The sequence below is a fragment of the Arachis ipaensis genome, chromosome B3, assembly GCF_059453495.1.
Source record: "Arachis ipaensis isolate K30076 ecotype BB chromosome B3, ASM5945349v1, whole genome shotgun sequence".
Classification (NCBI taxonomy): domain Eukaryota; kingdom Viridiplantae; phylum Streptophyta; class Magnoliopsida; order Fabales; family Fabaceae; genus Arachis; species Arachis ipaensis.
Window position 1 is genome coordinate 139601856 of NC_142438.1, and position 15277 is coordinate 139617132.

The 15277-nt window shown below is 34.3% G+C and overlaps 2 protein-coding genes across 4 annotated transcripts; both read right to left on the reverse strand.

The window, feature by feature from the left end:
* Positions 1–463: 463 nt before the first annotated feature.
* LOC107631886 (Regulator of chromosome condensation (RCC1) family with FYVE zinc finger domain-containing protein) lies at positions 464–8601 on the reverse strand. Of its 3 annotated transcripts, none has more exons than XM_016335465.3 (9): positions 7586–8601; positions 7213–7299; positions 6222–6311; positions 5897–5977; positions 5530–5697; positions 3390–5441; positions 2706–2852; positions 1706–1995; positions 464–961 (listed from the first exon to the last, which is right to left on the reverse strand). In XM_016335465.3, the coding sequence occupies exons 1-9, from the start codon at positions 7631–7633 to the stop codon at positions 871–873; spliced, it is 3054 nt and encodes a 1017-aa protein (XP_016190951.1). In that variant the 5' UTR covers positions 7634–8601; the 3' UTR covers positions 464–870. The 3 variants fall into 3 exon arrangements, with proteins under 3 accessions (XP_016190951.1, XP_016190952.1, XP_016190953.1); XM_016335466.3 differs by having other exon boundaries at positions 2730–2852; positions 7586–8521; XM_016335467.3 differs by lacking the exon at positions 5897–5977 and having other exon boundaries at positions 7586–8376.
* A 2188-nt stretch (positions 8602–10789) lies between these two features.
* On the reverse strand, positions 10790–12332 carry LOC107634784 (HVA22-like protein c). Its single transcript, XM_016338206.3, has 5 exons — positions 12178–12332; positions 12063–12089; positions 11865–11987; positions 11439–11697; positions 10790–10972 (listed from the first exon to the last, which is right to left on the reverse strand). The coding sequence occupies exons 1-5, from the start codon at positions 12330–12332 to the stop codon at positions 10904–10906; spliced, it is 633 nt and encodes a 210-aa protein (XP_016193692.2). The 3' UTR covers positions 10790–10903.
* Positions 12333–15277: the final 2945 nt, after the last annotated feature.

A 15277-nucleotide genomic window follows, 5' to 3' on the forward strand; every position in this document is an offset into this window, starting at 1 on the left:
TTTCCACGATGATTGGGCTACAACCATTTTTCTTTTGGGTAAGATGCGTCATGCATGATGTATGGACTATGATTCGCTTCGCGTACTTATATCAGGTTTGTTTTTCTTTGGGCTAGGCCCTCTTTTAATTTTAAAAAATATTTAAAAAAAACTATTTTTTAATTAGTCAAATTTAAATTTATAATTTAGATTTAAATATTTATAATTTGAATTTTAGAATTTAAGATAAACAAATTAATTTTAAAAGAATTGACTAACAAACAACAAGAAAGCATTGTCTCACTGAAAAAAGAGTCGACTAATATTAGCTAAAAAAATTTAATTACTTAGCATTACCTGAAAAAAAAAATATGCATCTTGGGGTCCTTAATAGAATTTTGCGTTTCTTTTTTTGTCACGGCTTTTATGCGTTTAGGGTTTATAGGATTGAGTGGACTGCCATGGCTTCAGCAATGCTAGGAATGGAATGAACACACACACATTGACCAAATGACCAGTGAGAAGTTACTAGTTTCCTAAGAGAAATAGCTATACAATAGGTGAAAAAAGAACAGAACAAAGCTGCAAGTACACTTTTCATTGTTGACAACCCCCCAAAAAAGACAGAAAAACAATGGGAAAAGAAGAAATGCACCACTGATCAATATGTAGAGAGAGAGAGAGACTTTCCCCTCTTATCTTTTTCTTCTCAGGTTTCTCAGTTGGGCACAGTTAATGTTCTTCCTTTGTGATTTATCTTCCCCTAATTTCATAGACTAGCCGTCAATTTTGGACAAAAGATCGTTGTTAATTTTGGAGGAGGGAGAAAGGAAAAGAATGTACTATTTCCAGGAGGTCACAGTACTTCAAGGGAACAGTTTCTCTTGCATTCTATGAAGAAACTATGTTATGCCGCTCCAGTATTTTGACTCCATTTTCAGCCCACCACTTCTCAGCTTCTTCTTCTGTGAAATGCCTCCGACTGTGAAACAAATTTTGAGTTTAGTATACTGGAAATTGATTACCACCAAAGATGGATAAAATGGAAATATTCTTCAGCATTTAACATATATTCTAACATGACGCTCAATACTTATCAGAAACTACCTCCTTAATTTAAGTTCATCTAGAATATAAGACCCCGTGAAAGGAAACATAAGATTTATCTTGGAACATTTTACAAAGCAGCATACTCTGTATCCAAATACATTGACTGAAGGATGTACCAGAAAACAGATGGTGATAGATAAAACGGAATGTTAGTATTGTCAAACAAAAAGCTCAGAAATGCATCAAAACGCTCAAGAGACTGAACTATATCATAGTAAAACACATGATTGTGGCTATATTGGGCATGTACAAGGATATAGACAGTGTAGACAACTTGATTGCCACATCTGAAAAATTGAACAGAACAATTTACTGATAGTTTTCTTCAACCTGCTTCAGCAGTATATCATGCTGTTCCCATTGAGTACAGTACAAGTTCTAGATGCAAATGGATTTATGATCACTATCAATCACAGAGCTTTTGAGTTGAAAGGTATGACAATAAAATTTAAAGTTCTAAAGAGGAAACTCTATAATAAGAGGGACGTGTAAACAAGCAGCAGCGATGGATAAACATGACATTCAACAGGAAATTTTGGACCCAAAGTTATTGCAATGAAAGCATATAATAAAGCTTCATACATTTAAGAGATTTGAGAATGGAAAAGATGAATACCTGAAGCGAACACGCTTTAGTTCATTACCTCCACCTGGCAGCGGAGACAAAGTTATGTACACACCTGGTTCATCCTGCACCACCCGCTCTGCCTTTCCACTTTGTGCTTTGGCACCATTAGATAATGTTCTATTTGCTGTATTGCTGTTGGATTCCTTTATAGTGTTTGTTGTATGGTTCTCAACCAAAGATAGATCTCGAATGTTATTAGTGGTTTCAGCATAGGAAGTTGCTATCGTGTCAGCATTTGCTTTATGTCCTTCTGGAGGTCCTTGCACCATTTCCTTCAACTGTAACACAATTTAACATCCACAGCTTCAGAAATAATTAACCAAGGACTAAAGCACAATACATTTTAAGCTTCATAGTGATCACCAAGTCCTGCTTCTGTTGATCATCACAAGTGAAAAGGAATATAACCATGCATTTAATAATTAAATTCTTATTAACTTGAAAGAGAGAAAAATTAGAAATTTTTGTTTTTGCTGTTTTATTGCTTCCCTAACCATTTTCGTTTTATCCAATCAAGAGAATAGTTAACATAAGGGGTGGTGCTGTGCATGAAAGTTTTTACACACTATAAAATTCAGTTATATAATCTCAGCCAGTTGTAAATGAATTTATCAAGAACCAAGACTTCACTCAAAATAAGATATGAATTGTGTAGATGGACCATGTTATATTCTGTTCCTCCCAAAGATTCATTATTAATCTTTCACTCCACGGCTTAAAGTATCATAGTTTACATAAGCAGATACCAGATACAACCAATCCCCAACCATTTTAAACAAAATTTAAAATTTGCTATGATAGCCTCCCCTAACGTTCCTTACTTCACCTTATCCCCAAAATATCTCTATTTATTCTCATCTTAAACATGGTGTCCCAAAGAAGTTTAGTTTTAGATCCTCACCAGCATGAACAAATCATAAGATATCAACCACCATGTTTGCTACAATAGAACATAAAAATTAGGGAAAAACTATTAACAGAAGACAACCTGAGCAGTCAATGATTTTATAACCTCTTTTGCAGATTTACACTTTTCAGCTTCATCTGCAGCTACTGCTGTCACTTCCTTCAATCGCTGTGATGTTCGCTCGAGTTCAGCCTCTAGACTTTTCGACTTAAGAGTAAGCTCTTCAACCTAGCCAGTATATTTGATTGGATCCAGATGAATATACTTAAATCATTTCAAACATTTAGATTTCGAAAAGCAAACATCAAAATCAAAATTCAAAGCTCAAAGCTACAATACTTTTTTTTATTCAATTATTAGATAAGTGAGGGTATATCTGTGTATAGGAGAAATTATAAGTGAAATTCAATTATTATATGAAAATCCAAACAACTTATCCAAATGCTACTACCTATGCAAAACTTATTACACAAGAAATTATGCCATACTATAATCATTCTTTGTTGACCTTGTGTTTCTTTCGATATTAAGGTGGGTCCCTTATTTGCAATGACCATTCCAAAACAGACCAATATTATTCATGTAAAGATACATATGGCACCGAGAGCCCCTCCAAATTGTTTCAGGTTGGGAATAGCATATTAGCATTAAAAGACAACATAGACCATGAAAATGGAACATATCTACAATCAAAACTTCATCAGGATTATGCAGAAAGTTTGATACAAGGATTAACATGAATTGGATACTTTTGATAAAGCTTACCTGTGCCCTTAAAGCAATGACTTCTTGAGTTAGAATGTCATTTTTGAGCTTTGGATCATCATGGTTATCTTCACAAGATTGTCGTGGGCTACACTTTGAAGAAGGTGGTGATGTTGATTGGCAAGAGATTCTTGCAGCAGGCTCAGAAACTGAAAGATGTTTCTTAGATACCAGAGAAGGAGTATTTGATGATTTTATAGGACCATAAATCCCCACATGCAATTTTCCATTCAAAGATGGAAAAACATGGGTATCATGTGATTCTGGAGGCTTTGATGGACTGCTTTCTGATTGAGTAAAAGAACCAAAGGATGAAAGCCTTAATAGCTTTTCCTGTAATTTAGTGACCTTACTGTTGTCATGCAAACTTACACTTCTCAAGCTAGGAGTTTGCACCAAGGAAACTGTTTCTGAAGCTTTCTTAAGTTTAGAGTAACAATCATCACAAACCCGATATGGCTTGTTGGAGTCTGGAGCAAGGGAAGCTTTTATAGATTTCTTGTTTGTGCATCCTTTGCAAAAAACAAGCCCACAGTTGTAACAATTATGACGTTTTCTTCTGAATCCAAATGGATTACGACAACCAGAACATAGAGAATGGTCAGTGCTTGATACCCATTTATGAATACACACAACAGCAGTGAAGTTTGAACCACAAACGACAGTTTTCACTTGCTTGTCTTTCAAAAACTGAACAAGAGTGGGTTTATTCCGGTGATCATTGTCTCCATGACCTAATTGCCCATTCAAACCTTTTCCCCAAGTATAAACCTCTGCTTTTGAAGTTAGGACTGCAACATGATAAGAACCACAGGCAATATCTTCCACAAAACAGTCAGCAAGTTGATCTTTAACACGTGTGGGGACTTTTCCATCAGCAGCAGGACAGCCAAGTTGTCCATAAGCTGTACTACCCATTGTATATACATGTCCTGAGGTTGTCAATGCAATTGTAAGACTGTGGCCACAAGCCACTCGACAAATGTTTTCATTATCCAATGCAATCACACGCTCAGGAACTAGTGTAGGTTCACTACCAACATGTCCAAGTTGCAATTTATCTCCATCACCCCAGGTGAAAAGTGTTCCAATAGTAGAGTGTGTAGGAGATTCCTTAGATTTGTGTGTCACCTCAACAATTGCAGCAGTGTGCCAAACACCACAGGAAACCCTGGTTGTTCTCAACCCCTTCAAAGCTTCCACTTCTCTAGGAATATTTGTGCTATTGAGATCTCCATGGCCTAAGGCACCAAAAGTTCCATCCCCAAATGTAAACAACTGTCCAGCTGATGTAACAATAGCTGTGTGCCATGGGCCACAGGACACATATGATACATGTAAACCCTCCAAGCTACCACCTACTTTCTTAGGAATCCAGTGACTGACATTGTTTTCATGCCCAAGCAAGCCAGAGTTGTGAGTACCATCGCCCCAAGTATAAAGATCCCCAGAATACGTAACAGCACAACTATGATATTCTCCACATGCTACTAATTCTATATTAATGCCGCTAAGAGTTTCAATGGGCTTAGGGTGAAGAACATCCACTTCTACACCATGTCCAAGTCTACCTCCTGATTCCTCTCCCCAACTAAATATTTCTCCTTGCTTGGTAACTAGAACAGCATGTTTGTGGCCACAACTGATACTATGAACATCTAGAACTACTTTTGATTCCAAAGCCTTAGGGAGGAATGCATCCATCTCAGAATTGGATATGGTTCCAACTCTACGCACACCACCACCAACAATTCCATCACCAATACCTTCTCCCCAAATAAAAACATCACCTAAGGCCTCAAAATCCTCATGACAAGAACCATGGCTAGATGAACTAACAACACTGGATAAACTAACTCGAACTGCCTCAGATGCAGAGTTTCGATTACTTGATTCATCCACAGACCCAGGAGATAAAGTGGAATTCGGAATCGACTCGACTTGAATTGAACTCTTGTTAGCTCCAGTATAAGAAATTATTTCCGAGAAAGCCTTTACCCATCTATTTTGATTAGAATTGTCTGAAGCAACTCCGTTGGTATATCTGGGGTCCTGTGTTTTAAAAATAGAAAAAGTGTAAATGTCTAATAGTTTATCTGAACTTATGAAACAACTGAAGATTGAAGCCACTGCCACTGACAAATGGTGAACTTGATGGAGCAGATTTGCGTGTGCCAGCACGGGGACTTCCAGGATATGGACTTTCACATGGTTCGAATTTCCACGTTTGACTGTTGGTATTACCTCGAGTAACTAATGCCTTAAGACCGACAAACCATATCTCAGCCTCCTCTTTGTCCTTACATATCTGCCCATAGATCAAAAGTGGATTCACATCATAAAATTTACAATGTACTTAATCCTTAGTTTAATCAACATACTACATAAACTATCAGACTAGCTTTTCACAACCACTTCAGTAAGAGAAGAGCAAGATAAAGAGAAAAGCTTATAGATAGAACTAGTAGCTCTGCTAGCATAAAAACTACACAAAAAAGAGCACGCACCAAATCCAAGGATCTATCATTGTATATAAGGGAAAATGACTGATATTCTTTTTCAGGCCGAGGATACCGCTGAAATGTAGCCTGTAGGTTTTACAAATCAAGGTTGTGAGTATTGAGTAATAAAACCATGAAAGAAATAACATAAGTCAGAGTATGAGTTATAAATATTTGTTTTTTCCAATTATGCGTACAAAGAAGGAATTGCAATTTCCCTGAGCAACAAAATGTTGGACTGAATCACAGGCATATCATGGCCATATTAAACTTGCAATGAAGGCATCAAGTAATAACTCAAGGAAATAGTTGCATCTTTTTATAAACTTACAGTTCGTTGTCCTGGAATGATCTTTGAAACAGTACTGAGTTTAAGTTGTTTCTCTTCCTTTCCAGAGTACCACAAGAGTAGAGACTCATCCTGAACCCAAAACCACAAGCATTGAAAAGAATAGAACAATTTGTACTGATTTTTCTTGTTCTTTATAATTCTATCTGAAAAACATCACGCTTCAGATATCTAGAATTGATATTTGAGTTTGACTAGCAAATGGATTGGACTCAACTTAGAAACAAGTGAGTAAACTCATCGTATGTAACCTTAGCAAAAATGTAGAAGTTTAAATTTAATATTCAAGAGTATAAAGCTTTATATCATAAATTGCAGACATAGTGAATCTAACAACAAAGCTTGAACTTTTTTTCCTTCCAAGCATTGTTTTAAACACACCTTATGTTAGATATTTAAAATACAAAAAAAGAAGAAGCATTGTTTTAAACACTATACATTGGCCGTTTGGCATCCTAGAACGTTTGTGCTAGTGGAGTTAAAAAATGAGCAATCTGCCTAAACTGTTATTTACAACAGGACTACACATTTTAAGTTTTGGTTAATTTTTACCTTTTTATCATGTCATTGTTGTCATCATACTATTATGGAGCCCTATACTCAACACATTTAGGAATTTGAGCCTGTCTCATATCAATCCCTATGGAAGAAACTTAGTCAACCCATAGCATACTTATTTTGGTTATCATAATTTGCTAAGAGTAGAGAAAACTTTTCCAAGGCAACCATTGGTCAATTATTCTCAGGTCTAACTGCACAGTTCTTCAAGAAGAGATTGAGAATCAGATCAAAGACTCACACCCTACTCGAACTGGGGACACAATAAGCGAACAGGCCAATGAAGAAACTAATTGTTGCTCTATTTACACTTCCCAATAAATGAATTCTAATAGAAAAAGGAAGTTGATTTCTTCACATAATTTTTACAGGGTATCAGTAAACTTTCAAGACAAGTGATAGCGGAGCAACTTACATTGGAAAGCCTAAATGGGCAGAACTTCGGCTTCCCTCTTCGCCCATACTTTAGCAGATATGATCCTTTTTTAAGCGATGTAAGTGCCTAAAAAAGGAACATAAAGAGTTAGCTGCCTGCATTAAAAATAAAAAGATGATTCTGCTACTGCAAAACCGTGAAGCATGAGGGAAGACCACAGCTTCAAGCTTCATTATCTCCTCAGTCAGCAAAGAAGATCAGTTACAAGTTATTTAAGCAACAAAATAACAATGGCACACTAATAAATCATGTATTTCAATAAAATGTGATACTAGAATCTAACGGCAACTACATTCATTATAGCTCCCGGAAAAACCGAAGCCCAAAATATGAAGAGCAAGTGATTCCAAACCTGCTCTATATCCCTCTCAACAGGACCAGCTTTCTGAGGATCAGCCATTCAAGTTGCAATAACATGTGCTTCCAAGGAATGAATCCAATACCCATTTGAACAACACCTCAAATCAAAACAAACAACACCGTAAACCAACCTCGAGCCTATCCCCATGAAAAACTCCAATTCAATTCAACTCAGCACTTCCAAACCCTCAAGCAAACAAAACAAAGAGCTGCATTTGCCTGCCCCATAGCTGAAAAATGAACCTGGCAGCTCAAAACCACCTCCGGAGTCGTGAAAAAAGAAAAAGAAGGACCAACAGAGATAAACGCCTCGGCAGAATCGCAGTCAGCTTCAGACCAGCTCAAAGAAACCCTAGAAACGCGTATTTTTCGAAAAACCTCGAATCCCAATGAAATCTTGGGAATTTCGCCCCTCAAATTTTCCTTTTCTTTCCCGTCTGGCGAAACGGGTGCAATGCCCGAAATGCAGAACAAAACGACGACGTAACGGGAATCAAAGCCAGCAGCATTGCAAGGAATCCCCGGGGTTCCTCGAAGACCGAGCCATTTCTCGAGGATTACGACGGGGGCGGAGAGAGAGCTCGCCGAACCTGAAGCTGCGATTCCGAAACGGCGTCGTTCGACGACAATGCAAGGTAGATATTTTTTAACTTCCCCCCTCTCTTTCCTTTGAATTTTTCGTTCCTGTCTGGAGTCAGAATTCGCAGAGCTGGGAAGATGGTAAGAACACGCGAGAATTTCTCTCTCTCTCTTTTTGTCTCTGTCTTTCTTTTTTTTGGGAGAGAGAAAGGAGAGAGAGAGGGGGAAGCTAACTGTATTTTGTGGAGGGGGTGCCACGTCAGCAACTGAAATCTGCGTGAAGGGAATAGGGGATCGGTGGGTTTGTCGTTTTGTTAGAAGTTAGAAGGTTTAGGCGACAAATGAGTCCAATTTCGGGATTTGAAACGACATGCCTCCTCGCTACTCCCTCTCCCAACGGACGGACCAAGGATTGGAATCCGCTGCTTCTCGGTACTACGCTGCTCCCTTCTTAGGGATATATCCGAATAAAAGGATTATGTTAGGTAGACAACAAAAAATTTAAACAATGTGAATAATAAATTAAAAATCTAGCTTAATAAAGTTTTTTAAAAAAATACTTTATTCAAATTACCTAATCAAAAAATTTCATTCAGTAATTAAAAAATTTTAATCATCTATTATATCTTAATTTATTAAAACAAGCTGCTCCCCCAAATACTCTACCGTCGTCGTCATCGCTTGGTTGCCAACCAACTCCATTATCGCCGCCGAAATTTTTCTGACCGTTACTGATTCGTCAACAAGGATCCTCATCGGCGTCGCTCTCCTCCAGATCGGCAACGAACGGCGCCATCGGACTCTTCCTCGCCATCACTGCTTAACTTGACACACACCATTACCGACGTCGCTTATCCCTAGTGAAAATAACCATCCACTTAAAGATAAACATAATCATCTGCATATTTAGTGAATTTGAATATCCAACATATTTTAATTATATATAACTAAACTCAATCCAATAAAATAACCATCCGCATACCTACTAAAATGACTATCCTAAATTGGCTATTGAAGTAGCTTCTGTGAAAGACCGTGGTAAAAACGACGCAACGACTAACACTCCTGCTGCTCTTTCAACGATTCGATAATTACCGGTGACGGCCACCGATGAGGATGATCCTAGGCAGTTCCCTTCCATGGTGGTGAAAGATCAGTGCATTCCGGCGGTCACGTGCCTCTTGAGCCGATGGAGGAGCGCTGACGAAAGGTGCATGTGGTTCGAGAAGATCGTCATTTTTGGGTGAGATGAGAGAAGACAGATCCAAGTGAGAGTGTGTGGATGCGAGTGCGTCAATGTTAAGCGGCAAAGTGAATAATGGGCGGGGTTTCTGTCTTCTTTGTTATTATATTTTTATTGACTATCGAATAATGAGCAATTGAACATTAACATAGGGACTGCGAGGGAAGTAAAGAAACGAGGAAGTGAGTACTGAGTAGGGGAGGCGCGTTGGGCTAAGCACAAGAGGGGGAGGCACATCTGACTGACCGACGGAGGTGGAGGAGTGTCGGGCTGAACTGCAGCGGGGAGGACCATGATGAACGATGGTGTGAATGTATTTTATTTGTTGAGTGAGTCAATGTTCTAAATATATAGTCCTCTAAAAATTTGTGTGCTACATATAAAAATTTATATGTTGTGCATATTTTTATTGGTTGTGTGTCAATATATTGAGCACGTGATCCTTCAAAAATTTTGTGTTGTATACTAAAATTGGTGTGTTACACATCAAAATTCCTATACTCTAGTTTTCTTAACGTTTATAACAAAAGAAGAAGATGAAGACGGCAAAGACAATGATAATGATAATAAAAAGGGATGAGAAGAAAAAATTCAACAACAACAACAAGATAGCGGTGGCGATGACAACGATAGTGGCGGCGACGGTGACAGTGACGACGACAACGATATTGAAAAAAGAAGTGCGCAAAAGAAGAAGAAGATGACAATGAAGTGCCCGCATATATACAAAAGAGAAGAATCACAGAGACTTGGTTAAAACCTTGATTAAAAATGCTTGGACGTCTAATATTTTTTTTTTTTATTTTACCAATTTTTTCATTTTAGATACCACATTTAAGTAAAAGAATAAAAAGAACTTATTGATGTTTTTATGGTAATTTATACTAATAAATTGATTGGAGATCAATTTTACGCAGATGTCAAACTAATTAAATGTTTATCTTAAATATATCTATATAAATTGAATCAAACAAATTCAATTTAACATGCATCCAAATAAATCGAATTAGACCAATTTGATTTGCTTTACTAATGCACAAAAATATTGCATCATTTTTGAGATCTAGATTAAATCTCTTCGTAAATCTAATCAATCTAATTCTATTTAAGTGTATAAGATATACATAGCAAATTAAATTAGTCTAATTCGATTTATTATGTATCTAATTCTTGAGAATTTATTGGGCGAATATATTTTAGCACACTGTATATATTTGGAAATACTTATTTAAAAAAAAAAAGATAAATCTCATTAATTTTGTTCAAAATTATTATTTAGTCGTGTCAACTTTTATGTAATAGAAAACTTGAATTGATAAATAATTTTTCGTTACCTTTTCTCCATCCCTTTGCAATACTTTTTAGGCCAAGTAATTGCACGAAAAAACTTGAGACCCATGACAAGGGTTATTATATATAATCTAGTACAATAGTTGGTACGTAGAAATAATATTAACAATAGGAGAGTGAAACATTAACAGAGTTTAATCAATACATGTAGTCATCATCATAGATCACATGGTTTCGATTCCTCTTTGCTCTGGCTACTCTCTCATTCTGCATAACAAACAAGGCAAATAATGTTAATATATTTATGACTAAAATGTTGTTCCAAGGTTAAATTATATTTGGAAAACTCATGGATTCTCAGCTTTGTTTGGATAAACATAGCAGTGGCAAAAGTCATTGTAGAAAATGTGATGGTGATAATTTCACTTACAAGTATACAAGCATACAGGATGCATAAGAGTTACAATGGTTAAGATTTTGTTGTTTCTAATTCACAATATTCCTTTTGCCAACTGCTAGTTATAAGTTGTTAGACTTAGTTTCATTCTCTTACTTTCTAATTTCTATTACTCTCAAAATAATATGAAGGGTTATACTACGGTGTACACAGTATAAAATATATACTGGAATATAAATATTCGTTGAAAATAAATTAAACCACACATGTATTTATACACAAATACATTGGTGGCTAATTTTAATGGCTGATTTTGGTGTACAAATAACATTTTACCTTGGTTATAAGTCTTTCAAATGCTTCTGTACCATGCTGATTCATGTATCTCTCAGCAGCGGTTAGAACATCATCTGGTTGGTTGAATATGTTGTTCTTGCGCGGGAAACACCACATTTGAGAAGCTTGAGGGACTCGGATTTGCGGGTTCATGTAGAAGGGCCTTATGTAATTTCCATAAACAGTTGCTGCGCCGTTGAACTGAGGCAGAACCAGCCAGCAACTGAATATCAACTTGGCATACGGCCAAATGGGAAGCCTGACATTACCATATGGTTTTATAAATAAGAAATTCTAGATGACCAACAATTGACTAACACATCAAACTTTTAATATTCTATGTTTCTTACACGGTATGAGAAGATTATATGGCAAGAATGTGGCAATAATGAATTAGTTGATTAATTAATTAAGGAGGGAGCTTACACTTGAAGAACTTTGGCAAATGTGATCTCAAAGAGGGTCATCAAAGAGTAAAGAACCCAGTAGGTAAGCCATTGTTGATAATGAGTATGAGACCTTGTCTCTATGGCCCTAATGGAAGCATGTCTAAGGCAAAAACAGCAAAAATAAGATGATAAATAATAATATAGATTGGTGAAAGAAGAAAAGGAGAAAACTTACAAGGGGTAAACAAGGGTGACGAAGGGGCTGCACAAAAATGCCAAACATAATAATTAAAATAAAAATAAGAGTATTGGTTAAGAAATAATTAAGAGGAAGAGAAGCAGAGAGATACAGAGCAAGAACATCGAAGTTCCTGAAGAGAACTTGGAGAAGGTTGTTTCCAGAAGCACCCATGTGTGGAAGTGAGGAACAGAGAAGGGGAAAGAGTGATTTCTTGCGTGCTCTCGCGGAAAATAATCTCATTCTAAAGTGCGCCAAAGTTGCCATGCCCCTTACTTTTTGGACTTTGCCCTTCTGCACCACAATAGAGGATTATTATTATTATTATTATTATTATTATTATTATTATTATTATTATTATTATTATTATTATTATTATTATTATTTTAATAGCCAATATGCTATAATTTAAATGACATAATCTTCTTATACTCATCTGAAGATCATGAGTTCGACTCTCATTTCTAACTTTAATATATATATATATATATATATATATATATTCGAATTAAACTTTAAGATCTCTCTATAATTTTATTGATTTGATAACTGATTTTATTTAAAAATTTTACAATTAACAATTGAAAAAGTAACACGTGAATATATAATTTAAAAATAATATTTTTGTAATAAGTTTATTAATCAGTAGTATATTGATAATTTTTTCTCAAATGTACGTATTTAGGAGTATCTAATGTTAACATTCTTGAATTTTTCATCCACAATATTATTTAGGTTAAATCATTAAAAGAATTATATGAGAACGGAAATATAAAAGTTTTTTACCACGACGGAAAGAGTTTAATTCTTATAGTTCTTACTCTCGCTCAATTAAAATCTATTTAATATGTATTTTAGGCTGAATAGTAATTTTTTTAATAGGATAAGGTTGCAAAGTAATTTTAGTACACTAAAGATAAAAAATTTGAACCTCTATTTATACCTGGCTATTAGTTTTGATTAAATTCTGGAGACCCAAAGAAATAATATATTTTATTTTATTTAATGACTTATTTCATTTAGTATTTATAATAATAAATGAGATTATTTATATAAGTTATATAATATAAAATAACTAATGTGAATATTTGATTATAATTAATTATATATTTTTATAAATAAATTAAAAAATTATTATTTTCTAACATCCGAAATTAAAAAATTTATCAAATATTTCTTTTAAAAAAGTTGCAACAAGAATTAAGGTGAACTCCATTTAAAGGTTTGTCACTTGTTTAAGCGAATGAGTGAACTGACTACTCAACCAACCCAAGTTGGTTTGATCAAGTTTTTGTCGGGTCTACAAACTTATGAGGTGTTTACTTAAGTGTAGAGGCCCATTGGGCTTTCGCATGGGTTATAGTTATACAGCATTGTTTAAGAAAGTGTTGGAAGTAATTCATATTCGCTGGCCCAAAAAAAAAAGAAGTAATTCATATTAATTTTATATCCACATAAATGGACCACCGACCCAGACCCAAAAAGAAAAAACCCACGGCAGTAACAAGCTGCTACAATTCCACAAACTTCGGTAGTTCGGTGCATGCACTGCTGTGACATTTATATATTGAACATTGAATCAGATGTATGCGAACTTCCCTAGCTCCAATTTAGCTAATATATGTCAAAGGCATATCTTAAACTTATTAATAATACATTTATACCAGGTTAGAAAGAATAAAAAAGTAATTGAAAAATGATTTATGTGATACAATATAAAAGTGTATTTATAAGTGCTAAAAAAATAAAATAATAAAAATATAATATCTTATAATAAATATTTAATAGATATATTAAATAATTATAATAAATACTAATTAATTCTAACATATTTTAATATGTTAGAAAAATAAGAAAAAATAGTAAAAAAATATTTGTGTGTATTTAAATTGTGTAGAATGATATAATATAGAAGAATATTTATAAGTACTAAGAGAATCGAAATAATAAATACATAATATCCTATAATAAATATTCAAATATGTTAAATAATTTTAAATAATTTTAATAAATACTAATTAATTTTAATATATTCTAACATATATTATATATAATAAAATATGAAAAAAATGGTATAAAAAATAATTTTGTATTATTTTCAAAATTTAAACTCAAAATCTTTTAATTTAGATATAAGTTTATTTTTCATTTTAACTAATTAATTTTATTTTTATAATTTTTACACATATTTAATAAATAAAAAATAAATCAATAAATACATTAACGCATAGTGTATTAATATATCATAAATGCATTACAATTTTAAACTTAACATATCTTAAGACCAACATATTAAACTATTCTTTCACCTTAGCACATGACAATAATAAAAAAGTCAAACCCAAAAAAATACATAAATTCGGTTCTAATTTTAGTCTTTATTATCTTATCTTATCTTTATGTTATCTTCTTATCTTATCTTTATTTTTTTTTTAGGCAATGCACTATATATATTTAATTTTACCTTCACAGTTCAATCAATTCAATCAATCAAAAATCAATAAAATTTCTTCATCTTTTCTTTTTCTATTCTTTCACAATTTTATCATAACAATTCAATCAATCAAAAAATACAAAGTATAATATTTTTCATATTTTCTTTTCTTATTCTTTCATAGTTTCATCTTTCCGTGAGAACCATGCTTCTTTTTCAACCTCCTCCCACAATGAATAATCAATTTTCTAATTTAGCTCAGAATCCAACTAATCTCTATTACATCCATCAAAGTAAAAATTCAACGTGTACCTGTGTTCTAACAGGAAACAACAATTATTCATGGAATAGTCACTATGGCCTGTCTGTGCCTTCTTCCAACAGTTCCATCTGCACTCTTATTGCGTTCCACACGCCTTCTTTTATTGTGCTCAACGTGTCCTCTTTTATTGCGCTTTACGCGCCCTCTGAATACCACTTTTATTGCGCCATACGTGCCTTTTAAAGATCAATCTTATCGCGCTCTACGCGTTTTTTTATAATAATAATATTAAGTTGATTCTAGTACTTTAAAAGCTAATAAATGAATGTTATTTTTCACAATAAAATCCATAGGTCAGGTTTGACGGTTGGAGAGAGCCAGTGAACACTAACTTGACGCATTAAAAACAAGAATTTAAGCACTAACACAGACTAATCACTGAAACAATAGTATAATACAATTTATCATAGCTGGTCCTAATTTATACACTCTCTTCGGCGTTTGCAGCCTCGACGT

Bases quoted from the DNA above. Each gene is read 5' to 3' on its own strand.
- LOC107631886 (XM_016335465.3), bottom strand. From the start codon at position 7,633: ATGGCTGATCCTCAGAAAGCTGGTCCTGTTGAGAGGGATATAGAGCAG. The intron at 7,300-7,585 runs GTTTGGAATCAC...TTCCTTTTTTAG, and splicing joins TTGAGAGGGATATAGAGCAG to GCACTTACATCGCTTAAAAA. The intron at 1,996-2,705 runs GTTGTCTTCTGT...ATTGTGTTACAG, and splicing joins TAAAATCATTGACTGCTCAG to TTGAAGGAAATGGTGCAAGG.
- LOC107634784 (XM_016338206.3), bottom strand. From the start codon at position 12,332: ATGGCAACTTTGGCGCACTTTAGAATGAGATTATTTTCCGCGAGAGCA. The intron at 12,090-12,177 runs GTATCTCTCTGC...ATTTTTGTGCAG, and splicing joins AACTTCGATGTTCTTGCTCT to CCCCTTCGTCACCCTTGTTT. The intron at 11,698-11,864 runs GTAAGCTCCCTC...TGGTAATGTCAG, and splicing joins TTTGCCAAAGTTCTTCAAGT to GCTTCCCATTTGGCCGTATG.